Consider the following 27710-nt stretch of genomic DNA (forward strand, 5'->3'; position numbering starts at 1 on the left):
GTTTTCAATTCACCCAAATGTCTGAATTTTTCAGTTTTTCTGATAATTTTATAGATTAGATTAGATTTTACTGATCCCACAATGGGGAAATTTAATGGTAATAATAATAATAATAATAATAATAATAATAATAATAATAATAATAATAATAATAATGTAGAAATTGTAAATATATATAAAAAGACTAGATCAGGGGTGTCAAACATGGCTGCTAAAGGTTCCAGTCTGACCGGTGGGATGAATTTACAAAGTGCAAAAATGACACTGAAGATATTAACAGTCAATGGTGTCGAACTGGTTTAAGTCCAGGTTCCACATTCAGACTAATATGATCTTAAGTAAAATAATATAATAACCTATAAATAATGACTTCAAATTTTCTTTTGTGGTTTAATGTGAAAACAATAATATTAAATTATGCCTATAAATAAGGACAACACCAAATTTCTCTTTGTTTTAGTGCAAAAAATGACATTAAATTATGAGAAATATTTACATTTACAAACTATCCTTTAACCCTTTCATGTATACTGGTCACTCCAGTGGACAGCTATTCTACAGCTGTTCTCTTGTGTAATCATGGATTTTGTTGTTCTTTTTTTTTTTTTTTAAACACATATCTTTATTAAAGTTTTAAGACACTACATATCTTTTCTGACATGAATTGGAACATTATGTAGATCTCTCCTGAGCATAAACCCCCAGAATCACAAGCCCTCCCCATAGTTTTCACACAGTTTATCAGTAAATACATGTTTCTGAGTGTCAAAAATTAAACATGTGTCCAGCTGAGCCGACATTTTTGCAACTTCATGAAAAATAGGTTCATAAGAATTTTTTTTTCATTATTAGTTTTTTTTTATGTTTTTTTTTTTTTTTACGTTTCTAATTTTTATTTATTTATTTATTTATTTATTTCAGAAGAAAATTTTCAATCGCATTGTTTTTTTCATGCCTAAAGAGGAATAAAAACACTCTGGAAAAAAATTTGATTAAGGTTCTCATAATTCGTGCATGAAAGGGTTAACAATAAAATGTGAATAACCTGAACAAATATGAAAACACCTGAAATGTCTAAAGAAAATGAAGCATAATTTTAACAACATTCTGCCTGTTATAAATGTTTTGTGCCTTTGTAGATCGGATCCATGTTATGAACATGTGTAAATGATAAGTTGAGGCATAATATTGTTAAAATTGCACTTATTTTTATTAAGAAATGTCTGTTTTTTTTCAGGTTTTTCACAACTTTTTTGTTTGTATAGTTTGTAAATGTAAATATTTTCATAAATTTATGTTTTTTACACTAAAACAAAGACAAAAACGTGCAGTTGTCATTATTTAAAGGTTATAATGATATTATTTTACTGGTTCTGACTCAGTTGAGATCATATTGGGCTGAATGTGGCCCTGGACTAGATGGAAACACTGGAATGATAAACCCAAAGGCCTACACATGTGTTTGGACTAACATATCCTGCTGTATCGGTACCTGGAAATCAGCAGTGACGGATCCTCCGCAGACGTCGATGAGCTCGGTCATGTCATAGTAGGCGTCGAAGGTCCAGATGCAGCTCTTCAGGTTCAGGTGTTTGTAGAGCTGGAGGCTTTTGGGTTCGCGGACGTTGGGGTTGAACTGGTACGGCCGGTCGTACCCGGGTCCCAGAGAGATGCTGTCGTAGGACACGTCGTCAAGGAAACCTGACTCTGTGGAAAAGAGAGGACAGAGTGTTTTTACTACCTTAGAAATGTCAAACAAGATCTGCATTGAAAAGGTAAAAATACGAACGTGTCATCAGCAAAACGGAGTTAAACTAGGGAAGAAGTGCAGTAAAATGGTTCCTGTTCGTAGTCTAATCGACAGCAACGGGTCACATTCGATGACATCATTATATCTTTGTACAGTCACTGTCCTGTGAAAACCACGTAACTAAAAAGAAGGTGTTTTCAGACATTTTCCAGCAAATTCAACCTGATCTACGTGTTGTATCTGGGTTCTTCTGTGAAACTGGTCCTAAAAACAGGACATGGGGGCTAAAAATTCAAACCAGATGTAGACGAATGTTATGAAGCACGTTTGGAAGCACTTTGGGTCTATTTTAAAAATAAATACTTACTGAGATAAAATAGAAACTATTTTTCAGATAAAACACATTTTTCTATTATTTTACATTATATTTAATACAAAAATCTGTATGTAACACGGTCAAAAGGACACGAAAATTACACACTACTATTTTTTTTTAATATCTCTTTATTCTCTCACAGGTACATTTTTTGAATTGAACTAATTATGCAAGGCAGAGTGTTTCACAAAAATGACCGCTGTTGCAAAATAATTCGCAATATACTTGTGTTTAAATGTTCAGGTTCTGTATGTAACTGCAGTGGACACGATGGGTTAAACACAAAACCTGGAATGAGACTGAGATTGATGAAAAATCCACGTGTGGATTAGAAAAACCACTAGGATCGACACATTTCACACAGTGTCTTTATTTATAGTCTATATAAGACCTTTTACAGACATGTTTTCAGATCTAATGCACTGACACCTGGGGAGATTTAATGTCCATATTTGGGTTCTATTTTTGGACCCAATATTTGATTAAAAATTCATCAGTTTTGGGATGGCTCGGAGCAAGAGTAGATCTTTTTTCGCATTTATCTGAGGTCATCATTAGGTCCATCCTGGGGGGAAAAATGTTTAAATTTCTCTTTTATTATTGGGTCTAAAAAGCTGGAAAAGTGCCAGATACAAAAATAAACCCAGTTTCATGGAAGTACCCATTTCAAATATTATAAAAATGACTTACAATGATTATTTATGTTTACCATAAAGATCTGTGAAGTTCTGCTAATAGTGCCAGTGTGTTGGATTGTAGAGATGTGTGGATCAGTGGTTGGTGTTAAACTGTGGAATTCTCTTTATAATGAGCTGAAGGACTGTGAAAACATATTGCAACTGAAAAAAGTATATAAAGACAGAACAATGACATTATATGAACAGTTATAAGTTTTTATTTGTTTTGCATCTTGTGACATTTTTTTTTTTTTTTTTTTTACTTATTTTGGTCTGGTATCATAACTGTTCTGCATCATTTCGTCAGGTATATATTTACCTATGTTTTGTTTGTTCTGTACTTCCTGGATATGTAGTTTTGTACTTGGTTTTGTATTCATTTTGTATTATCTTTGGATGTATTTTGTTTGGTTTGTATGACTTCATAGCTAGTTGTGTATAGCTAACCGTTAAGGCTATTCTTATTTAGAAGGGGGCAGGAATTATAAGATTTTCTTCATCCTGCTTCTTTTCGAGCATGAGTGTGTAAACGTTTGTTCACCTGATGATTACTGAACGTCTGCTGATGAAATGCACAACCATGAACGAAATAAATGAAAAGGAAAATGAAAAGGAAAGAGATACGAGTTAGAGTGAGTTTATTTATGGGGATTTATGTGACCACTAGAGGGAGTAGTGAGTCACTCCGCCAGGTTAACATGGTGAGGAAAACTAATAAAGAAAAAAAACAACAGAAAAAAACAAGATTCTCAGAGTCAAAGAACAGAAGTGACACAAACAGAAGCTGTTTATTCACTGGACTCAGCTGTAAATGTGAAGTATTTCACTTTATCTGCTGCCATTTTCAGTACCTATGTGTTTTATATATGTATGTAATGTTAATTGTGTTTTATTCATTTTAACAACTTTGTATGGTGACCTTGAGTGTCCTGAAAGGCGCCTACAAATAAAATGTATTAATATTATTATTATTATTAAAAAGTTTGATGATGAAACGACAGTGTTTATCTACATGAGTTTGATTTTGGGAGCTCTGGAAGGTTGAAGCTGTTGCAGAATGTGGCTGTTAAAGCCCCATTAGTGTGTGAATCCTGACCTGAGATGCCCTGCAGGTCTTTGAGGGTGACCAGGTTGGAGCAGACGTGCTGCTGCCTGTAGATGGACTCCGACAGCAGGAAGTGCAGGTTGTGCAGGGGCATGGTGGACACCAGGGGCAGCATACCGTCCTGATGGGGGATCTGCACCGAGATGTGGATCCTGATCCGGGACAGAGACAACAGGTTAACCCAGCGGTTCTCAGTCTTTTTCTGTCGGGCCCCCCTTTGGAGGATGAAAAATCTCCAGGCCCCCCCCAACCCCAGCAACACTGTAACAGTGGTGCAATTATAACTTTTACTGAAAGAAACGTCAATATTGTAACAATACTTTTTGCTTTTCCTTTAATAATTTGTTGTTCAAATTAAAAATAACTTAGATTTTTGCTTGAACAACACAAATAAACTGAACGAGACTGCTCCGAGACAATATTTTTCCAAATAAAAATTGGAAATGCGCAATTATCTTACAACTATCTAACATCAACATATTTCACCGGTTTTAGCCTCACTCCATTGGTTACCAGTGCATTTTAGAGTTGATTTTAAAATTCTTTTATTTGTTTTTAAATGTTTGAATGGCCTTGCCCCCTCCTACCTGTCCGACCTGATCCACCCCTATGCCCCCTCTCGTGCTCTCAGGTCAGCAGATCAGCTGCAGCTTGTGGTTCCAAAAACTAAAAAGAAGCTTCGTGGGGACCGTGCCTTTTCTGTTGTCGCCCCAAAGTTGTGGAACCAGTTGCCCTTAGATGTTAGACAGGCTCAGTCTGTACCTGTCTTTAAATCACATTTAAAAACGCACTTTTTCTCATTAGCTTTTAATCACTGAGTGACATGTCTGGGTTTTTTTTTTTTTTTTTTATGCTGTTTTTAACAGATTTTAAGTTGTCTTTGTTTTTTATGATGTTTGTATTTTGTTGTTCTTAGCCCACTTAACACCCTGTGTTTTCACTAGTTTTATTTACTTATTTAATTCCTTGTTTTATGTTTGGTGTACGGCACTTTGGCCAGCTGTAAAGTTCTTAAAGTGCTTTACAAATAAAGTTGGTATGGTATGGTATGGTAACTATGACAGTAAAGTTACTTTTTTTAGAACAACAAACAAATTTTGGTAACAAAGATGAACATTTTAACAATATCAGTGGCTGCAATGAGCCTGTTTCCACTGCACATCTCAGAACATTAAAGTGCAAACTGTACAAACTGTGCAAAAACAGAAACATTCCACATTTTTCTTTTCCAGTCCAGTTCTTGTCCACTGTCCAAACCTAAACTCTTGGTCTAGTCTAGTGACAGATCACCATGGCAGTAGATTTGTTTGTTGTACGTCCCTAAAATGAGTCCAGGGTGCTCCAACACTAACATATTAATTCCACCTGCTACATGTTCGAACCTGAAGGACAAAAAAAAAAACAACCACCCAGGAGAGATCCCATGACCTTTCAACTTTTACTCAAAGTTTAGACCCTAATGTTAATAAAAGTACATCAAAAGTGTATTTTAGTGCAAACTTTAATGTTCAAACATGATTTTTAATCTTTGTGGGGTGAAATATACACTATTAAAAATCTCCGACATGAACAATTAATTTATGCATATCATCGTCAATCCAGCCGAAAAAAAAACAGGCGAGGATAAAAAATTCTAATTTCTCTTTTAGTTTGTTACAGTTTACTCAGGCACAGTAATAGATACAATATTTTAGACAATAATGGGAATAGATTCTGTGAGGTCTGTAAATGTCCACAGACACCAAGAACATCCATATGAACCTTATTATTGTGAAGGAATTCTTCATTTACTTTGGGTATGTCTGTTTAGGCGTTTTTCCCCTGAAAATATGGTCAGGGTTAAACAGGTTAATAGGATTAGTGGATCCACTGGTATTAAACAGTTTAGCTCAGTAGATGGTTTTGGGTCTTTAAGGGTTAATAAACCAAACAGAGGTCTCTTTAGGTTCTGTTCCTCACCGGTTCGGATGCTCCTTGTGTTTGACGTCCAGGTATTTGAGCGTGGCGATGAAGGACTGAGCCTGGAAGCCCCTGGCGGTTCCCGTGGTAACAGGCGTGTGACAGATGGAGCCTTCGGTGCCGATGGTGGCGATGTTGCTCCTCAGCGGCGTCCCCAGGTGACCCGCCTTGTCCCGGGCCTGGGCCACGCACCGGATGTGGAACCGACGGCTGAAGTAGATGCTGTCCAAGACCTGGAGAGGAAACGGTGAGGAAGAGGGGGACACTCTTCATCCACGAGTAACGGACCTAAAATGTGTCTAAAACCGGTTAATTAACTACAGAGGGTATGCACATGACGTCACCGCTAGCGGAAGTCACCGTGGCTCCGCCCACTGAGTGGCAGAAAGAGGGAGATGAGTGACAGCGCTGGCTTCAGTACCGTCTAAACTGAAGAACGATATTTAATAAAAAATGGGGAAGAGCTGTTGTGAGATTGATTGTATGAACAGGTTTGAAAAGCAGTGGGAGCTATCGTTTTACAGACTCGGAAGACAAAGAAAAGAGAAGGACATGGATCCACAAATCCAGGAAACCAAACCTAGATCTGTGGATCCTGTTTGGTGTCAGCTAACATTCATTTATGCTGAATTTTTGTTTCAAATCAGACCTGAAATGACCTATTGTTTTGGCTAATGTTCCTTCTTAGTGCAGCTCTTGGTTTCATGATCAGATCTTTCATGGTTTTTGTCTTCATTTTGTGATTGTGAACCTTGTGCTCCTACAGGGTGGCAAAACAAAATGTACAATGAACATTTAGTTGTTTTTTCTCAGCAGGCACTACGTCAATTGTTTTGAAACCAAACACATATTGATGTCATAATCATACCTAACACTATTATCCATACCTTTTCAGAAACTTTTGCCCATATGAGTAATCAGGAAAGTAAACGTCAAAGAGTGTGTGATTTGCTGAATGCACTCGTCACACCAAAGGAGATTTCCAAAATAGTTGGAGTGTCCATAAAGACTGTTTATAATGGAAAGAAGAGAATGACTATGAGCAAAACTATTACCAGAAAGTCTGGAAGATACTATTAAAGAAGAATGGGAGAAGTTGTCACCCCAATATTTGAGGAACACTTGCGCAAGTTTCAGGAAGCGTGTGAAGGCAGTTATTGAGAAAGAAGGAGGACACATAGAATAAAAACATTTTCTATTATGTACATTTTCTTGTGGCAAATAAATTCTCATGACTTTCAATAAACTAATTGGTCATACACTGTCTTTCAATCCCTGCCTCAAATTATTGTAAATTTTGCTTCCCCACCCTGTACATGGTTAGTAAACTAACTTAAACTGAGGCGAACGTAGTTTTTCAAATACGGGGAAACTGGAGAATAAAGCTACGACAGTGCATTAGGACCACATAAGAAAATAAAAACACTTGTCACTACGAGTATAAAGTCATAAAATATCAATTTAAAACCTGTAATTTTATGAGAATAAAGTCGAATACAAAAAGAATCACAGTGTTATGAGAATAAAGTCGTAGTTATAAAAAAAACTCATAATTTAACAAAAATATCATTCGTTTATGACATTAAAGTCGTCACATTCTGACAGTAAAGCCATAATATTACCAGAATAATGTGTTAATTTAAAAACAGGAGGGAAAAATATCATAATTTACCAGAATAAAGTCGTACCCTGCTGGTCCACAGCAGTAGTATCTGTGTTGGATAAAGTACTTGATATTAACTAGACGTAAATCTCCTCAGTACTAGTAGATCATGCACATATTCACTGGGGTCAGTACCAAGGTTATAATAGTTTTTTTTAGATAGATTATAGATAAAAAAATTTTATTAAATAGATAGATAAATAAATAGATTTTTCATTATAGTTTAGTTTGATTTAGTTTTGACTTTTTTTTTTTCTCTAATTCAGGTAGTTTTAATTAGTTTTTAGAGCAGGTTTGCTAGTTTTAATTAGTTTTCATTATTGTCTAAATGCTTAGTTGTAGTTTAGTTTTAGTTTTTTTTTTTTTTTTTTTTTTTTTATCTTTTCTCTTCTTCTCTGTTGTATTCAAATAAATCCCAGACAGGACTCTGCTGTTTTTTCCCAAGTTTAGTCTCCATGTTTCCAGGTAGAGTGGGGACCAGAAGATGATTGTAAACCACAAGTGAACACAAGTGACGGGCTGTGAAGTAAAAATCACCAAAAAACACCTAAAAATTACTCAAAAATTAACAAAAAAACCCCACCTAAAAATCACCCAGATATTACCCAAAAAACACCTAAAAATTACCAAAACCACAAAAAACACCCAAAAAAAATCACCCAACAATTTCCCCAAAACCACCTAAAAATCACCAAAACCACAAAAAACACCCAAAAACCACCAAAAAAATCACCCAAAAATTACCCAAAAACCACCTAAAAATTACCAAAAACACAAAAACACCCAAAAAACACCAAAAAAAAATCACCCAAAAATTACTCAAAAACCACCTAAAAATTACCAAATCCCACAAAAACAGCCAAAAACCACCTAAAAATCACCAAAAACCACAAAAAACACCCCAAAACCACCTAAAAATCCCCCAAAAATTACCTCAAAACCACCTAAAAATCACCAAAACCCACAAAAAACACCCAAAAACCACCGAAAAATTACCAAAAACCACAAAAAAACACCTTAAACCACCTAAAAATCACCCAGAAATTACCCCAAAACCACCTAAAAATCACCCAAAAATTACCCCGAAACCACGTAAAAATCACCAAAAACCACAAAAAAACACCCAAAAACCACGTAAAAATCACCAAAAACCACAAAAAACCCACCTTAAACCACCTAAAAATCACCTAGAAATTGCCCCAAAACCACCTAAAAATCACCCAAAAATTTCCCCAAAACCACCTAAAAATCACCCAAAGATTACCCAAAAACCACCAAAAAATCATTAAAAACCACAAAAAAGACCCAAAACCACCTAAAAATCACCCAAAAATTACCCCAAAACCACCTAAAAATCACCCAAAGATTACCCAAAAACCACCTAAAAATCATTAAAAACCACAAAAAAGACCCAAAACCACCTAAAAATCACCCAAAAATTACCCCAAAACCACCTAAAAATCACCAAAAACCACAAAAAAGACCCCAAAACCACCTAAAAATTACCCAAAGATTACCCAAAAACCACCTAAAAATCATTAAAAACCACAAAAAAGACCCAAAACCACCTAAAAATCACCCAAAAATTACCCCAAAACCACCTAAAAATCACCAAAAATCACAAAAAAGACCCCAAAACCACCTAAAAATCACCCAAAGATTACCCAAAAACCACCTAAAAATCATTAAAAACCACAAAAAAGACCCAAAAACCACCTAAAAATCACCCACAAATTACCCCAAAAACCACCTAAAAATCACCAAAAACCACCTTAAACCACCTAAAAATCACCCAAAAATTAGTGACAAGAATTGACGGACTGTGAAAGTGTTGTATGGTGCCGCTAGCTAAAATTGCTCGAGGGAAACAAATCGATTTCGTATCAATCCAACGCAGACAAAGACGAAAACGAAGGGAATTTTATCCATAATTTTTGTCCGTTTTAGTTAGTTTTGTAAACACACAATACAGTTTCAGTTAGTTATCTTTTTTTTTCTTTTAACTCTAGTTTTTATTTATTTCACTTAACGGAAATGTTTTTACAGTTCTAGTTTTGGTCATTTCGTTAGTTTTCGTTAACGATAATAACCTCGGTCAGTCCACGGTCTACTGTAAATGCACTTTGGATAAGCTGGTTCTGGGCCCTAGTTTTGGACCCTTTGGATCAGCTGGTTCTGGGGCCTAGTTTTGGAGCCTTTGGATCAGCTGGTTCTGGGGCCTAGTTTTTGGCCCTTTGGGTCAGCTGGTTCCGGGCCCTAGTTTTGGACACTTTGGATCAGCTGGTTCTGGGCCCTAGTTTTGGACCCTTTGGATCAGCTGGTTCTGGACCCTAGTTTTGGACCCTTTGGATCAGCTGGTTCTAGGCCCTAGTTTTGGACCCTTTGGATCAGCTGGTTGTGGGCCCTAGTTTTGGACCCTTTGGATCAGCTGGTTGTGGGCCCTAGTTTTGGACCCTTTGGATCAGCTGGTCCTGGGCCCTAGTTTTGGAGCCTTTGGATCAGCTGGTTCTGGGGCCTAGTTTTGGACCCTTTGGATCAGCTGGTTGTGGGCCCTAGTTTTGGACCCTTTGGATCAGCTGGTTCTTGGCCCTAGTTTTGGCCCCTTTGGATCAGCTGGTTCTGGGCTCTAGTTTTGGACCCTTTGGATCAGCTGGTTCTTGGCCCTAGTTTTGGACCCTTTGGATCAGCTGGTTCTGGGCTCTAGTTTTGGAGCCTTTGGATCAGCTGGTTCTGGGCCCTAGTTTTGGACCCTTTGGATCAGCTGGTTCTGGGCCCTAGTTTTGGACCCTTTGGATCAGCTGGTTCTGGGGCCTAGTTTTTGGCCCTTTGGATCAGCTGGTTCCGGGCCCTAGTTTTGGACCCTTTGGATCAGCTGGTTCTGGGCCCTAGTTTTGGACCCTTTGGATCAGCTGGTTCTGGGGCCTAGTTTTGGAGCCTTTGGATCAGCTGGTTCTGGGGCCTAGTTTTTGGCCCTTTGGATCAGCTGGTTCCGGGCCCTAGTTTTGGACACTTTGGATCAGCTGGTTCTGGACCCTAGTTTTGGACCCTTTGGATCAGCTGGTTCCGGGCTCTAGTTTTGGACCCTTTGGATCAGCTGGTTCTTGGCCCTAGTTTTGGACCCTTTGGATCAGCTGGTTCTGGACCCTAGTTTTGGACCCTTTGGATCAGCTGGTTCTAGGCCCTAGTTTTGGACCCTTTGGATCAGCTGGTTCTTGGCCCTAGTTTTGGACCCTTTGGATCAGCTGGTTCTGGGCCCTAGTTTTGGACCCTTTGGATCAGCTGGTCCTGGGCCCTAGTTTTGGAGCCTTTGGATCAGCTGGTTCTGGGGCCTAGTTTTGGACCCTTTGGATCAGCTGGTTGTGGGCCCTAGTTTTGGACCCTTTGGATCAGCTGGTTCTTGGCCCTAGTTTTGGCCCCTTTGGATCAGCTGGTTCTGGGCTCTAGTTTTGGACCCTTTGGATCAGCTGGTTCTTGGCCCTAGTTTTGGACCCTTTGGATCAGCTGGTTCTGGGCTCTAGTTTTGGACCCTTTGGATCAGCTGGTTCTGGGCCCTAGTTTTGGACCCTTTGGATCAGCTGGTTCTGGGCCCTAGTTTTGGACCCTTTGGATCAGCTGGTTCTGGGGCCTAGTTTTTGGCCCTTTGGATCAGCTGGTTCCGGGCCCTAGTTTTGGACCCTTTGGATCAGCTGGTTGTGGGCCCTAGTTTTGGACCCTTTGGATCAGCTGGTTGTGGGCCCTAGTTTTGGACCCTTTGGATCAGCTGGTTCTGGGCCCTAGTTTTGGACCCTTTGGATCAGCTGGTTCCGGGCCCTAGTTTTGGACACTTTGGATCAGCTGGTTGTGGGCCCTAGTTTTGGACACTTTGGATCAGCTGGTTCTGGGCCCTAGTTTTGGACACTTTGGATCAGCTGGTTCTGGGCCCTAGTTTTGGAGCCTTTGGATCAGCTGGTTGTGGGCCCTAGTTTTGGACCCTTTGGATCAGCTGGTTCTGGGCTCTAGTTTTGGAGCCTTTGGATCAGCTGGTTCTGGGCCCTAGTTTTGGAGCCTTTGGATCAGTTGGTTCTGGGCCCTAGTTTTAGATCCTTTGGATCAGCTGGTTCTTGGCCCTAGTTTTGGAGCCTTTGGATCAGCTGCTTCTGGGCCCTAGTTTTGGACCCTTTGGATCAGCTGGTTCTTGGCCCTAGTTTGGGACCCTTTGGATCAGCTGGTTCTGGGCTCTAGTTTTGGAGCCTTTGGATCAGCTGGTTCTGGGCCCTAGTTCTGGACCCTTTGGATCAGCTGGTTCTTGGCCCTAGTTTTGGAGCCTTTGGATCAGCTGGTTCTGGGGCCTAGTTTTGGACCCTTTGGATCAGCTGGTTCTGGACCCTAGTTTTGGACCCTTTGGATCAGCTGGTTCTAGGCCCTAGTTTTGGACCCTTTGGATCAGCTGGTTGTGGGCCCTAGTTTTGGACCCTTTGGATCAGCTGGTCCTGGGCCCTAGTTTTGGAGCCTTTGGATCAGCTGGTTCTGGGCCCTAGTTTTGGAGCCTTTGGATCAGCTGGTTCTGGGCCCTAGTTTTGGAGCCTTTGGATCAGCTGGTTCTGGGGCTATAGTTTTGGACCCTTTGGATCAGCTGGTTCTGGGCTCTAGTTTTGGACCCTTTGGATCAGCTGGTTCTGGGCTCTAGTTTTGGACCCTTTGGATCAGCTGGTTCTGGGCCCTAGTTTTGGAGCCTTTGGATCAGCTGGTTCTGGGCCCTAGTTTTGGAGCCTTTGGATCAGCTGGTTCTGGGGCTATAGTTTTGGACCCTTTGGATCAGCTGGTTCTGGGCCCTAGTTTTGGACCCTTTGGATCAGCTGGTTCTGGGCTCTAGTTTTGGACCCTTTGGATCAGCTGGTTCTTGGCCCTAGTTTTGGACCCTTTGGATCAGCTGGTTCTGGGCTCCAGTTTTGGACCCTTTGGATCAGCTGGTTCTGGGCCCTAGTTTTGGACCCTTTGGATCAGCTGGTTCTGGGCCCTAGTTTTGGACCCTTTGGATCAGCTGGTTCTGGGGCCTAGTTTTTGGCCCTTTGGATCAGCTGGTTCCGGGCCCTAGTTTTGGACACTTTGGATCAGCTGGTTCTGGGCCCTAGTTTTGGACCCTTTGGATCAGCTGGTTCTGGGCCCTAGTTTTGGACCCTTTGGATCAGCTGGTTCTGGGCCCTAGTTTTGGACCCTTTGGATCAGCTGGTTCCGGGCCCTAGTTTTGGACACTTTGGATCAGCTGGTTCTGGGCCCTAGTTTTGGACCCTTTGGATCAGCTGGTTCCGGGCCCTAGTTTTGGACACTTTGGATCAGCTGGTTCTGGGCCCTAGTTTTGGACACTTTGGATCAGCTGGTTCTGGGCCCTAGTTTTGGACCCTTTGGATCAGCTGGTTCTTGGCCCTAGTTTTGGACCCTTTGGATCAGCTGGTTCTTGGCCCTAGTTTTGGAGCCTTTGGATCAGCTGGTTCTGGGCTCTAGTTTTGGAGCCTTTGGATCAGCTGGTTCTGGGCCCTAGTTCTGGACCCTTTGGATCAGCTGGTTCTGGGCCCTAGTTTTGGAGCCTTTGGATCAGCTGGTTCTGGGGCCTAGTTTTGGAGCCTTTGGATCAGCTGGTTCTGGGGCCTAGTTTTGGACCCTTTGGATCAGCTGGTTCTGGGCCCTAGTTTTGGACCCTTTGGATCAGCTGGTTCTGGGCTCTAGTTTTGGACCCTTTGGATCAGCTGGTTCTGGGCCCTAGTTTTGGAGCCTTTGGATCAGCTGGTTCTGGGCCCTAGTTTTGGAGCCTTTGGATCAGCTGGTTCTGGGGCCTAGTTTTGGACCCTTTGGATCAGCTGGTTCTGGGCCCTAGTTTTGGAGCCTTTGGATCAGCTGGTTCTGGGCCCTAGTTTTGGACACTTTGGATCAGCTGGTTCTGGGGCCTAGTTTTTGGCCCTTTGGATCAGCTGGTTCCGGGCCCTAGTTTTGGACACTTTGGATCAGCTGGTTCTGGGCCCTAGTTTTGGACACTTTGGATCAGCTGGTTCTTGGCCCTAGTTTTGGACCCTTTGGATCAGCTGGTTCTGGGCTCTAGTTTTGGAGCCTTTGGATCAGCTGGTTCTGGGCCCTAGTTCTGGACCCTTTGGATCAGCTGGTTCTTGGCCCTAGTTTTGGAGCCTTTGGATCAGCTGGTTCTGGGGCCTAGTTTTGGAGCCTTTGGATCAGCTGGTTCTGGGCTCTAGTTTTGGAGCCTTTGGATCAGCTGGTTCTGGGCCCTAGTTTTGGAGCCTTTGGATCAGCTGGTTCTGGGCCCTAGTTTTGGAGCCTTTGGATCAGCTGGTTCTGGGGCTATAGTTTTGGACCCTTTGGATCAGCTGGTTCTGGGCTCTAGTTTTGGACCCTTTGGATCAGCTGGTTCTGGGCTCTAGTTTTGGACCCTTTGGATCAGCTGGTTCTGGGCCCTAGTTTTGGAGCCTTTGGATCAGCTGGTTCTGGGCCCTAGTTTTGGAGCCTTTGGATCAGCTGGTTCTGGGGCTATAGTTTTGGACCCTTTGGATCAGCTGGTTCTGGGCCCTAGTTTTGGACCCTTTGGATCAGCTGGTTCTGGGCTCTAGTTTTGGACCCTTTGGATCAGCTGGTTCTTGGCCCTAGTTTTGGACCCTTTGGATCAGCTGGTTCTGGGCTCTAGTTTTGGACCCTTTGGATCAGCTGGTTCTGGGCCCTAGTTTTGGACCCTTTGGATCAGCTGGTTCTGGGCCCTAGTTTTGGACCCTTTGGATCAGCTGGTTCTGGGGCCTAGTTTTTGGCCCTTTGGATCAGCTGGTTCCGGGCCCTAGTTTTGGACACTTTGGATCAGCTGGTTCTGGGCCCTAGTTTTGGACCCTTTGGATCAGCTGGTTCTGGGCCCTAGTTTTGGACCCTTTGGATCAGCTGGTTCCGGGCCCTAGTTTTGGACCCTTTGGATCAGCTGGTTCCGGGCCCTAGTTTTGGACACTTTGGATCAGCTGGTTCTGGGCCCTAGTTTTGGACACTTTGGATCAGCTGGTTCTTGGCCCTAGTTTTGGACCCTTTGGATCAGCTGGTTCTGGGCTCTAGTTTTGGAGCCTTTGGATCAGCTGGTTCTGGGCCCTAGTTCTGGACCCTTTGGATCAGCTGGTTCTTGGCCCTAGTTTTGGAGCCTTTGGATCAGCTGGTTCTGGGGCCTAGTTTTGGAGCCTTTGGATCAGCTGGTTCTGGGGCCTAGTTTTGGACCCTTTGGATCAGCTGGTTCTGGGCCCTAGTTTTGGACCCTTTGGATCAGCTGGTTCTGGGCTCTAGTTTTGGAGCCTTTGGATCAGCTGGTTCTGGGCCCTAGTTTTGGAGCCTTTGGATCAGCTGGTTCTGGGCCCTAGTTTTGGAGCCTTTGGATCAGCTGGTTCTGGGCCCTAGTTTTGGAGCCTTTGGATCAGCTGGTTCTGGGCCCTAGTTTTGGAGCCTTTGGATCAGCTGGTTCTGGGGCCTAGTTTTGGACCCTTTGGATCAGCTGGTTCTGGGCCCTAGTTTTGGAGCCTTTGGATCAGCTGGTTCTGGGTCCTAGTTTTGGACCCTGGTTGTCAGTCCTGATGAAACCATGTTTATTTGTTTCAGGTAAAAACAGCGCTGACCCCCTCCCCCCTGGACCAGGTCTGGATCCTCCATGTGTGTCCACATGTCAGAGTTTGTGGACCACTTGTTCTTTGGTAGCTCGTACAGATCCATGTCCAGTCCAACTGTCCTTCATTTAATTTCAGATTTCACATTTTCCCGCTCTCTCTGTTTACTGCTATACTCCGTCATGTTGAGCAGGTTGGTTTTTGACACTCAGTCTGACTTAGAGGGGCGTGGCCTGGGGGGGAGGGGGTGTGGCGTATGTGCATACCCTCTGTATTTTCGCTCGTTAATAAACTGCCTAAACTCACCATGTGGTTGACGCTGGTGTACGGCGTCGTGTCCGTCACCGTCTCGAACGGCGAACGGGCCCCGCTGGTGTCGGTGGGCGCCGCCACCTCCCAGGAGAAGTGGACCTGGGTCTGGTTGATGCCCGCCTCCTCGCAGCGCTCCTTCATCAGGGGGTATTTGGGGTAGTGGGGGTCACAGGGGGTGACGCAGACCAGGGGGTAACCCGGAGACGGCGTCTTCTTACTGCCCTCCTTGGTCACTTCCTGGACGTGGTCGTAGTCGGCGAGAGAGACCACCTGAGGGGAGGGGGACGGAGGGTTAGTGGGCGGGTCTTCACTGAGGTCAAAGGTCGCTTAGGGTGAATAGTGTGACATTCAATAAGATAAAAAGACGTTTGATTCGGGATAAAGACATCAGGAAAACACAACACCGAACAAAACACGTTCAGTTTTAGTTTAATTTCAGTCCGAGTTAATGTTCAGTGAAATTAACCCTTTCATGCACAGTGGTCACTACAGTGGTCACTACAGTGGTCACTACAGTGGACAGTTCTTCTACAGCTGTTCTCTTGTATATTCATGGGTTTCAATTTATACCATTACTGTAACTTTGCTGTTCTTGATAAACCTGATCTGCACTAACATGTTTGAGTATAAATCAGTTGCTAATTGTTATTAGACTATAATTAACAGTTTTCTTAAACAAAAAGTTGTTTTTTTTTTGGCATATAATCGCCATGAAAAGAATAGTAATTAGTATTAGAGTGTGATAAAATGTGAGAAAGCATCAAATTAGCTGCATTAAAAATGTTTTATTTCATAGTTTTCACACAGTATATCACTTTCTGATGATGGTTTTAAATACATGTTTGTTTGCTTTAAAAATTAAACACATGGTGTCCGGCTGAGTGGACATTTTTGTAACTCCATGAAAAATCGGTTCATTAAAATTGATTGATTTTTTCATGCCTAAAGAGGAATAAAAACACTCAGGACAAAAATTTCAACTAAGGCTCTCATAACTCATGCATGAAAGGGTTATTATTATTATTATTTTTTTTATTCAATGTATTTTTTTTAAATTCATTTTTAGGTTTCCAAACATGCAAAAAATAAGACAAACACTGAGACATATAACAGAGGAGTAAGCCACCATACAAGAAAAAAACAAACAAAAAAAAAACAAAAAAAAAAGAAGGGTTCCACTGTGAAATCACAAACTTTTTGTACACAAAACACATTAACCGGAGTCAAGGTGCATTGTCAGCTGTTCTACATTAGAAATGAAAGGTTGCCATACCACCTTAAACTTCCCCATTGATCCCTTCAATGTGTGTCTAATCTTTTTATATTTTTAGAAAAAAACATGACATCACATATCCATCTGCCAAAGGACGGGGGTTTGTTATTCTTCCAATTTAAAAGAATGAGTCTCCGTGCTAAAAGGGAGGAGTAGGCCATACTATTTAACTGTGGCCTTTGTAGAGGGAGATCTTCTAATGGTACACCAAAAAGTCCAATAAAAGGGCACGGAGCAATGGTCAGACCTGAAACTATTGAATATACTTCAAATATTGAAGACCAGAATGTGGTTAGACTTGAACATGAAAGGGTTAATTTGACATTAACTCCCTTTTTTGACATTTTTATTTAAGTATTTAAGGTTTTCTTCTCTCTAAATCCATAGTATGTTGCATTTTCACATATTATATCTAAAAACAACTCACAGACTTGAGCACTTCTAAGTTTTATTATATAACAAGTTTCCAACTGTGCTGAAAAATGAGAAATATGTCATTTATTCACTGTAATGCTCTGTTTTTATTCACTGTTGCTTAGGTTCATGTTAATATTAAACAAGGTTTGCATATTAGGGCAGTACACATCGCATTCTTTTTAATCATTTAAGACAGGGCTCTCAAACTCATTTTCTTTCAGGTTCCACATTCAGCCTGATTTGATCTCCAGTGGGCCGGACCAGTAAAATAATAACATAATAACCTATAAATAATGACAACGCCAAATTTCTGTCTTTTTTTTAGTGCAAAAAACCCCCATTAAATTATAAAAATACTCACTTTTAAAAACTATCCAAACAAAAAAGATGTGAGTAACCTAAAAAAACTAACATTTCTTAAGAAAAACAAGTGCAATTTTAACAATATTCTGCCTCAACTTATCATTTCTACATGTGCATTATGGATCGGATCTACAAAGACACGAAACACAGAAAATTGATGAAATTGTGCTTAATTTTCTTTAGACATTTCAGGTTGTTCATATTAGTTCAGGTTATTCACATTTAATTGTTACAGGATAGTTTGTAAATGTAAATATTTTTATAATTTAATGTTATTTTTTGCACTAAAAGACAAAAATTTGAAGTTGATGCATTTTCCGATATTTAATTCACTGATCATGTAGATGTTCAAGGTTATTATATCAAAACTGAGAAAAATGAAGAAAAAGTGAAGTTTTTCAGTTAAATCTCTCATGAATTGCACATAAACCCAGTGTGTCCATCCACTGTCATTGATCCAACTCCATGGGTTTTACTGGTGAGTCAATGTTGTAGAAGATGACGGTGTTTCCATGGTAACCACGTCCAAATGGGTCATATCTGATGACCGTGAAAAGATGAAGAACTGTATTTTACACCAATTCCAACATATTTCTTCAGTTTTGTTCAGTTTGTGGCTTATTTTGTTCTTGTTGCTGATTATTTGTTCATTTAATTTTTATTTCTTTTGTTCATTTTATTGATTACTTTGGCTGTTCTGGTTCATTTTGTTGGCTATTTAATTAATTTTCCTTCATTTTTGAAATTTTTTTGGATTATTTTCTTTGTTTTTCAAGATTTTCTTGCCTATTTGACTATTTTTTTCTTTAATTTTGTTCAGTTTGTGGCTTATTTTGTCAATATTACTTATTTCATTGATTTATTATTAATTTTTCTCCCTTTCACTCATTACTTTGGCTGTTTGTTAATTTTCTGGCTTATTTTCTTTTTTTTCTTTTTTTTTTTTTATTTTACTCTACAACTACTATTTTATTTTTCACATTATTTATCATTTTGTATGTTTTTTTTATTTTGTATGTTTTTTTATTCTTAATTTTTGTTCATTTGGTTCATTTTATTTTGCATTTTTCAGTGAAAATCATGCATTTTCCGATATTTAATTCACTGATCATGTAGATGCTCATTAAAGCTCAGAGTCAATTCAAAGGTTATTAGATCAAAACTGAGAAAAATGAAGAAAAAGTGACGTTTTTCAGTTAAATCTCTCATGAATTGCACATAAACCCAGTGCGTCCATCCACTGTCATTGATCCAACTCCATGGGTTTTACTGGTGAGTCAATGTTGTAGAAGATGACGGTGTTTCCATGGTAACCACGTCCAAATGGGTCATATCTGATGACCATGAAAAGATGACGAACTGTATTTTACACCAATTATTTACATGCATTAATAGGATTAGTGGCTCAACAGGTGTTAAACAGTTTAGATCAGTAGATAGTTTTGGTCGACAGCAGTTTTTTTTAGGTCTTTGGGGGTTAAATCTACTAATGCTAATATGTCAAAATTAAAAAATACATATATCTGACAAACTTCTGTGTATTTTAATACAGTGAAATACCAAAAACAGATGAAAGAGCTGAGGATGAGCAGTGACTTTAATGTTCTTACAATCGGTGGTGCAGGCAGAATGAGGCTGCCCGCTGCCTCCTGGTCCAGAATGGTCACCGTTGCCATGGTGATCTCTCCTAACACCGCCTCCACGGGGTCATCGGGGCCGAGGACCAATGAGAAGGACTCGTGCCACTCCCTGTCCTCGTTGGACAGAATCTCCACCTTGAACAGGATGTGGTCCATCCCTGCAGAACACACGGGTTTATTTAATATCAAACTAAACCCCTGTGTGTGTTTTTTATGGATTTCATCTGGGGTTTTTTCGTCACTGACCGGGGGTAAATTTCAGGACTCTGCTTTTGGGGTTGTAGTCGACTCCGGACTGGGCCGATCCGTCTCGGGTGCTGCAGCGGATCTTAGAGGTCCGGTCCAGATCTCCGCGGCGGATCACCTTAACGTTCAGGACTTCGATGCCGTCGGGACCCGGAGGTTCTCTGACCTGGTACGACGCCTGCACGAACTCGATGGTGGGAGCTGGAGAAGAAGAAAAACAGGAGGAAGTGTCAGAACGCTGCCCCCTGGTGGTTATGGACCAGATATGGATGTGAGAAAGTCCAGGTTTGGACATAATTCAGCAGGGACTTTCTATACAGATCTAATTTAACACTCCTACTTTTGATATATTTACAGGGTGGGGAAGCAAAATGTACAATATTTTGAGGCAGGGATTGAAAGACAGTGTATGACCAATTAGTTTATTGAAAGTCATGAGAATTTATTTGCCACAAGAAAATGTCCATAATAGAAAATGTTTTTATTCTATGTGTCCTCCTTCTTTCTCAATAACTGCCTTCACACGCTTCCTGAAACTTGCGCAAGTGTTCCTCAAATATTGGGGTGACAACTTCTCCCATTCTTCTTTAATAGTATCTTTAAGAAAGTGGACATTGCTGTGTGATGTTTTATTGGTAGCATGTTCTAAAACGCCCCAAACAGCAGAATCCAGAGGGTTTAGATCTGGGCTAGAAGGCGGACATAAACACGATTCCCAAAAATTGCTAAAGTTGGATTTGTTGCTATTGTCAACAAGTGTTTCGGTGTTCTTGTGTAAGATTTTAACTTCAAATCATATTTTACTGCATTTCTAACGGTTTTGTTGTCTACCTGTTGAGCCGCATTATGTAATAAATTCCCATGATGTAATAAAAGTTCAAAATGTAATAAGAATGTCACGTCATCTTGTAATGAAGCCGCATTATGTAATAAACTGACGCATTTTGTAATAAACTATGTTAACGCATTATGTAGTGAATTTTTTCACATTATGTAGGAAGTTATTACAATTTGAGAAATTTATTACAAAATGCACTTGACACAATTTTATTTAAAAAATGTAATAACATGGTTCATTTTGTAATAACAATACAAATTAATATAAATTCAGAGCAATTTTGGAGAAATTAGTCACAGGAGCTACAGGTAATTGAATCAGAACTTTAACCACACAGTTTAAACATTAATTTAGCACATTACATTTTCCTGAAAATAAAAATGTGTCAAGTGCATTTTGTAATAAATTTCTCGAATTGTAATAACTTACTACATAATGTGAAAAAATTTAGTACATAATGCACTGAGGTAGTTTATTACAAAATGCGTCAGTTTATTACATAATGTGGCTTTATTACAGAATGACGTGACATTCTTATTATGTTTTGAACTTTTATTACATGATGGGAATTTATGACATAATGTGGCTCAACACTACCTCAAGTTCAATTGCCATTTTTCTCATGGATTTGTTTGGATCCTTTAGGATTTTGGATTTGAGAGCTTTAATAAAAGCTTTGGTACGTTTTTTTGTTGCTTCCTCCACTTCCAGACTTTCTGGTAATAGTTTTGCTCATAGTCATTCTCTTCTTTCCATTATAAACAGTCTTTATGGACACTCCAACTATTTCTGAAATCTCCTTTGGTGTGACGAGTGCATTCAGCAAATCACACACTCTTTGACGTTTGCTTTCCTGATTACTCATATGGGCCAAAGTTTGTGAAAAGGTATGGATAATAGTGTTAGGTATGATTATGACATCAGTATATGTTTGGTTTCAAAACAATTGACGTAGTGCCTGCTGAGAAAAAACAACTAAATGTTCATTGTAAATTTTGCTTCCCCACCCTGTATATATATATATTTTTTGTTTTGTTTTGTTTGTTTGTGAAGCGTCTTTGACTGTCCAAAAAAGCGCTATATAAGTGTGATGTATTATTATTATTACACTGGTCAACAACAAATGTATTGTTTAAGTTTTTGAGCTGATTTAGGATAATTTTGGTGTGCTGAATCCAAAAATCACATTAATTTTGCTCAATCAGGTCAACTTTCTGAACTATGCTACATATTGGCTTTTTAACATTTTTGCTTACATTTATGGGCATTTTCACATCATATGATACAAAATTCTTTCATATTTCTTGCAATAAACGAGTTCTGAAGATTTGACTTTTGCCAATTTATGATTAATGTTTTTTTTAATATTACAGGTGAATGAAATGGCTTCAACTAGAAGATCTTGCAAAAATAAGCCTGACGTATTCTGCTACATCTGCGCTGAATACACCATTGTACCTAACAGGAATCAAGTCACAAGTTTCATAAAGTGTGCTTACCGATCTTATTTTGGTATTAATTATTATATTTTGTGACAAGATCAAATTTTTCAAAATCAAATAAGCATAAAAAACCTGACCTGATTGAGAAAAACAGATGTCATTTTTGGATTTAGCGGTGCAAAATGGTTCTAATTCAGTTGAAAAAACCTAGACAACTTGCAAAAAACATTTGTTTGTAACCCAGTGTTATTAGATATTCTGCTCAGACTGTTTTTCAGTGTCAGATGATGTATTATTTATATATTTTTACCCCGCTCCCCCAAAGAGGAGGCAAGGGGTATTGTTTTTGATTCAGTTTGTTTGTTTAACACTTCAGCAGTAAAACTATTGGTTGAATTCATCCCAAATTGGGTTTGCAGATTGCCAGTGACCCAGAATAGATGTTATTACATTTTGGGAAAAGTAGGTCAAAGCTCAAATTTGTCATGATTTTTTAAATTCTTCCCATTCACTTATAATGGGTGAAATACGTGCGAGGGGCGGGGTTTGTTGTGCCTGGCACCACTTGTTATTGTGATTAATTTCAACAGAGTTTATTTCACATAGTGTTTTGTCAGAATTTTAACTCACATATGAACACAATAAAACTCTTGACATCAGTACAGGTCATATTTACAGGGCGCTTACACTTTATCCAAATAAAAATTCCAGATGTTTTCAAAACTGCAGTTTTTCCCCCCAAGACCTGGAGTTTATGTTCTTTTATTCTTGTGTTTCTACTTTTTTGGTTGAGATCGTACCTGTTGTGTGTAGAAGAAAAGTTCATTTTAATAAATGTATGAATGAATGAATGCATCATTCGCAGTAAATTATGTTATACTGACAGCAATGTTTTTAAAGCATATGAAAATCCCAAAAGTGCATGAATATCACACACACAAGTTTCACTAGAATAATTCGGACCAGTTAATGAAATCATATGTTGTTTTTCAGTTTTAGTTTTGTTTAATTTTGTTAGTTTTCTTCATGTATTTCTTATCTGACAAGCTTATGCACCTTCAAACACATTCTAAAATTTGAGCATGAGGGAAACTTTTTCCATACTTTATTAAAACCTTCACACAAATTCCAGACTTTTCAAGGTCTAGAAAACAGCGTTTCAAAATTCCATACTTTTTAAGACTTGAAAGACCTGCACATACACCTTATATTTAGGACTGATGTTGACCTCTTACTACTTTGTAACAGTGGTCCAATAATAGTTTACAAAGCAGTCAGGTTCTTTACATCTTTAACCTTTTAACCCTTTCATGCATACTGGTCACTCCAGTGGACAGCTATTCTATAGCTGTTCTCTTATATATTCATGGATTTTGTTGTTCTTTTCGTTTTTTTGTTTTTGTTTTTATTTTTACACATATCTTTATTAAAGTTTTAAGACACTACATATCTTTTCTGACATGAATTGGTAACATTATGTAGATCTCTCCTGAGCATAAACCCCCAAAGTCACAAGCCCTCCCCATAGTTTTCACATAGTTTATCAGTAAATACATGTTTCTGTGCATCAAAAATTAAACGTGTGGTGTCCAGCTGAGTGGACGTTTTTGCAGTTAATGAAAAATAGGTTCATAAGATTTTTTTTTTTCATTATTTTTTTTTTTTTTATGTATTTTTGAATTTTTCAAAATTATTTAAATTAAATTAAATTAATTAATTAATTTATTTATTTTTCAGAGGAAATTTTTCAATTGCATTGTTTTTTTCATGCCTAAAGAGGAATAAAAACACTCAGGAAAAAATTTTGATTAAGGTTCTCATAATTCGTACATGAAAGGGTATAAGTAATGTACAGAAAACTGTCATCATCGACAGAAAAACGAGAAAATACATTATTAAGAGTTAATAAAATGGTAAAAAAATCAAAGACGGGATGGGTTAAAATGGCAATAGAAACTAAATTTGTCTCCATGACAACAGGAAACCCTCCAAAGCCGTTTATGTAACTGATGCATAAATAAATGTAATGTCATTAAATGTTTGAACAACATAAATGTGTGCAGTTCTAAGAATATTAGACAATTACTAAACATTCTACTCAACAGCTACTTTAATAAAACTTGTGCATTTCACCGCATTTTTATGTAAAAATGCTCATAATGAAAACGAAGACATAACATGTGACCATAAACTTCAGCTAAACCTGTCAGATTTCGTACCATCTTCATCATTGGTGATGGTGATGGTGACGATGTCGCTGGCCCCCACCATGGCACCGCTCCAGTGGTCGCCCAGCGGCGTCCCAAGATGCACCTGGAACTCCTCCTCAGGCTCGAACACGGAGTCGTCGTGAACGTGAACTGTGCAGTTTTTCACCTGGAGACGAATTTAGCAGAACATTTAGATGAGTTCGGTTAAACACCTGAATGTTTCTGAGACCACAAAAAAACTGCAGCGTTTTAAGTTATTGTCAGTAAAATCTGATTCAATAATTAATCTACATCAAAAGGAGGACATTTATTTTGTTTATATAATTTTGTCATCCGACTTCATTTCAGTTTCACTCAGATCCAGTCGGTGAATTATTGTTTCTTTACTTTCTAATGGTTAGTTTCACTTTAGTTTTATTGTTATTTGAATCTTTTTGTAACATGGAGTATTAGAAGTAATTAAAAATAACTCTCAGAAAAATATTATATTAATTCTGTAAGACTTGTATTAATATTAGAAGACAGATTTAATATTCACCCAAAATACTCAGATTATGTAGGAAATAAATTGAAGAGAAAGACAAAAACTAAAGATATTCCCCCCATAATTTTATTTATTTAAATTAATTTGCAAACACATAATACTGTTTTGGTTTGTTTTTATTTTTTCTAAAGCCTCCTTTTGTTTTGTTGTTATTATATATATATATGTTTTTTTGTTGTTTTTTTTAAAATTTTAAGTCGATTTCTTGTTATTTTGGAATTTTTCGTTAATCTGGTGCAGGTCTGCTCTGTGTTCCCAAAGTCAGAACTAAACATGGAGAATTAGCGTTCAGTTTCTATGCTCCGTATATCTGGAACAAACTACCAGAAAATATCAGGTCTGCTGAGAGTCTGAGTTCTTTTAAGTCAAGGTTAAAGACTCACCTGTTCACTGCTGCCGCTGACTAAAAGGCTTTTGACTTTTTAAACTTTATATTCTCTTTGAAACTCTGCACTGCAACTCTTACTTTAATATGTGTGTGTTTTTATTTAATTTTTTTTATTTATTTTTTTATTTTATGTGTTGTTTTCTTACTTGCTGTTTTTAATCACCTTTTACATGTTTCTTTTATAATATTTTAAATGTGTTTCTTTTTGTTTCTTTTATTTCAATGTCCTGTGTGAAGCACCTTGAATTGCCTTGTTGCTGAAATGTGCTATACAAATAAACTTGCCTTGCCTAATAATTACAGTTTGGATTCAGATAAAAATGCAGTGAAACCATAATAAACACCATGTACACAGATTTTAACAGTTAATTCTACATGTGATGTATTTGTCACTTTATTTAGGTTTTTTTTTTTTTTTTGCTTTTTATCATTTTGGTACCAAACACTGCACTGTGTCCGATGTTAAAGTGAGATGCATCAGGTGTCGAACTGAACCTTTTCTCCTTTTAAGAAGGTGATGCGTGACTCGTCGGCGTTCCTCCTCTCCTCGAAGTCGTCCATCACCATGGCTGACATGGTCCGGGTGAAACAACGCACAGATGACCTGAAGGACAGGTCGCCCGTGCGGATGACGGGGATGTGGAGGACGCCTTCTTTTTCCTTCACTGTGTAGACCGTCTTCTCAAACTGCATGCTGGGAACTGGGGGATGACGAAGGCAGTGGTTTAATCCTTTCATGCATTAATTATGAGAACCTTAGTTAAGATTTTTTTCTTGAGTGTTTTTATTCCTCCATAGGCATGGAAAAAAAACAAAGTGATCAAGTTGTTTTTTTTTTTTTTTCATGGAGTTACAAAAATGTCCATGCATTTAATTTTTGAAGTAAAGAACCGTGTTTAAAACCCAATATCAGAAATTGACATTAAAACAATGAAATAAAATTTGATATTTTCTCACATTTTAACATATTCTAAGGCTAATTATTACTCTTTTCATGGAGATAATATGCAAAAAAAAACCAAAAAAACAAAAAAACCTTTTTTTTTCTAACAAATAATTGATTTACACTGAAACATGTTACTACAGATCAGGTTTATCAAGAACAGCAAAGTTACAGTAATGGTATGAATTGCAGTGTATTATGGGATGGTGCATAAGCGTCCAGTGTGTTGGCTGATATGGAATTAAAACAACAAAACCCATGACCCATGATAACCCTAACTGACAGAAGGAATGTATTATCTTCTTTATTTTGCACTTTTTCAGTTAAAATCATCTATTTTCCTACATGTAATTCACAGATCATGAAGATGTTCATAAATTCTCAGATTAATATATTAATATTAGGATAAATATTACATTGGTTAGTTTGGTTTAAATTATCTTTGCTTCCAAAATGCCTCAGAGATGGTTTTGACTTAACCCTGTAAAGCCTGAACCATTAAATTATTGACAGAAAATTCCAGTTCTTAGAAACTGGAGCCTTTATTGGTCCTTCTGAACAACCAAGATTTTTTTTTTTCCAAATGTCAATCTCCATGTTTGAGTTTCAATTTTGTATCATATTTGATACATCAGGTCTCAGTGCTCAAATATTATTATTTTTGAACAAACAAAAACATAATATAACACAAACATGTCCAACAAATTGGTAATTCCTTTTGTAAATGGTCCCAGTTCTTCCTCCTTCCTCATTAATGTCAGTCTTGTAGTGTCACTGGAAAGGCCTCTGGTGAATGAACTCCTCCCCCTGGTGGATTATCTGTGTATTGCGTGTATCTAATTGTATACATCAGGTTTTGCAAGTAAAAAATATCACACTGATCATGTAGAGGGCTTCAAAACTCAAGTATCAAATATGATACATTTGCTGTTATAGGGTTAATTAATTTAAATGTAATAAATGACACGTATCCAAACCAAACGCATCATAAATATCTGATGTGGGCGTGCACGTACTGTCCTGGAAGGTGTCGGTGATGACCACGTTGGCTTCATACGGTTCCTGGAGGACGGCGCCCTGAGGAGAACTGAGGAAAACCACGAACGACTCGGGTCCTTCTATGGACGGATTCTGGATGTCGTCCATGATGGTGAGACTGCATGTCTGCAAAAATAAAACCCAGAGCGTTAGTAAAGTTTTATTTCATTACATTAACCCTTTAACCCCTGATGTGTCTGTGGTGAGACAAATAAAAAAAACAAACAACAAAACAAAATGTTGACAGAAGTTAAGTAAAAAAGATCTCTGAGGTATTTTGGAAGCAAAGATAACAATTTAAACCAGTGGTTCTCAAACTTTTTACAGTGGAGTACCCCCTGAAATATTTTTTAGCCAAGTGCCCCCAAATCAAACAAAATTAGGCAAAATTTATTCCTGTATCGAACGTGTCTGTTTATATTTTCAAAACTTTGTAAACCAACAACATATATTTAACTGTAATATAACAGTTCGTTAACACAGTGAATGTTTGTCTACTGGATGTACAGATCCTCCTCACCTCCTCGGTTCTCCCGGGCTTAAACTCCACCTTCTTGGAGCTGGGGATGTAGTCGACCCCCGGGCTGGCCGAGGGGGGGTCCGACGGACGGGTCGCGCACCACACCGAGGTCAGCGAGGACAGATCGCTACCGTGACGCAGCACCGGTATTTCTATCGTACCTGGAAAATAAAAAACAAAACAAAACAAAACAAAAAAACAATTAAACAGGTGAGGTTTAATGGAACGACCAGAACAGATCAATAAGCCAACACTGTTTTCACATGTACAGGCCGGATCATCCCAAAGTAAAACACAACACTTTTATTAAGAAAAAGAACCACTGATACTGAGACTGAAAGGACATTTTTATGTTTCCAAACAAAGTGAAGAAACTAATACCAGAAAATTAAATCA

At 38.8% G+C, this 27710-nt stretch overlaps 1 protein-coding gene across 1 annotated transcript in view; it reads right to left on the minus strand.

Annotated features, from left to right (window-relative positions):
- The window catches only part of fras1 (Fraser extracellular matrix complex subunit 1), a 1008712-nt gene that overhangs the window by 10236 nt on the left and 970766 nt on the right, over window positions 1-27710 (minus strand). Inside the window, exons 56-65 of the mRNA XM_030143455.1 lie at window positions 27315-27475; window positions 26773-26920; window positions 25309-25514; window positions 23891-24047; window positions 19392-19592; window positions 19116-19303; window positions 15447-15722; window positions 5868-6100; window positions 3900-4060; window positions 1493-1707 (exon numbers count right to left, since the gene is read on the minus strand). Of these exons, the coding sequence (XP_029999315.1) occupies window positions 1493-1707; window positions 3900-4060; window positions 5868-6100; window positions 15447-15722; window positions 19116-19303; window positions 19392-19592; window positions 23891-24047; window positions 25309-25514; window positions 26773-26920; window positions 27315-27475 (1946 nt within the window). The remainder of the gene's footprint in view (window positions 1-1492; window positions 1708-3899; window positions 4061-5867; window positions 6101-15446; window positions 15723-19115; window positions 19304-19391; window positions 19593-23890; window positions 24048-25308; window positions 25515-26772; window positions 26921-27314; window positions 27476-27710) is intronic.

Source organism: Sphaeramia orbicularis, chromosome 9, assembly GCF_902148855.1.
Source record: "Sphaeramia orbicularis chromosome 9, fSphaOr1.1, whole genome shotgun sequence".
Taxonomy (NCBI): domain Eukaryota; kingdom Metazoa; phylum Chordata; class Actinopteri; order Kurtiformes; family Apogonidae; genus Sphaeramia; species Sphaeramia orbicularis.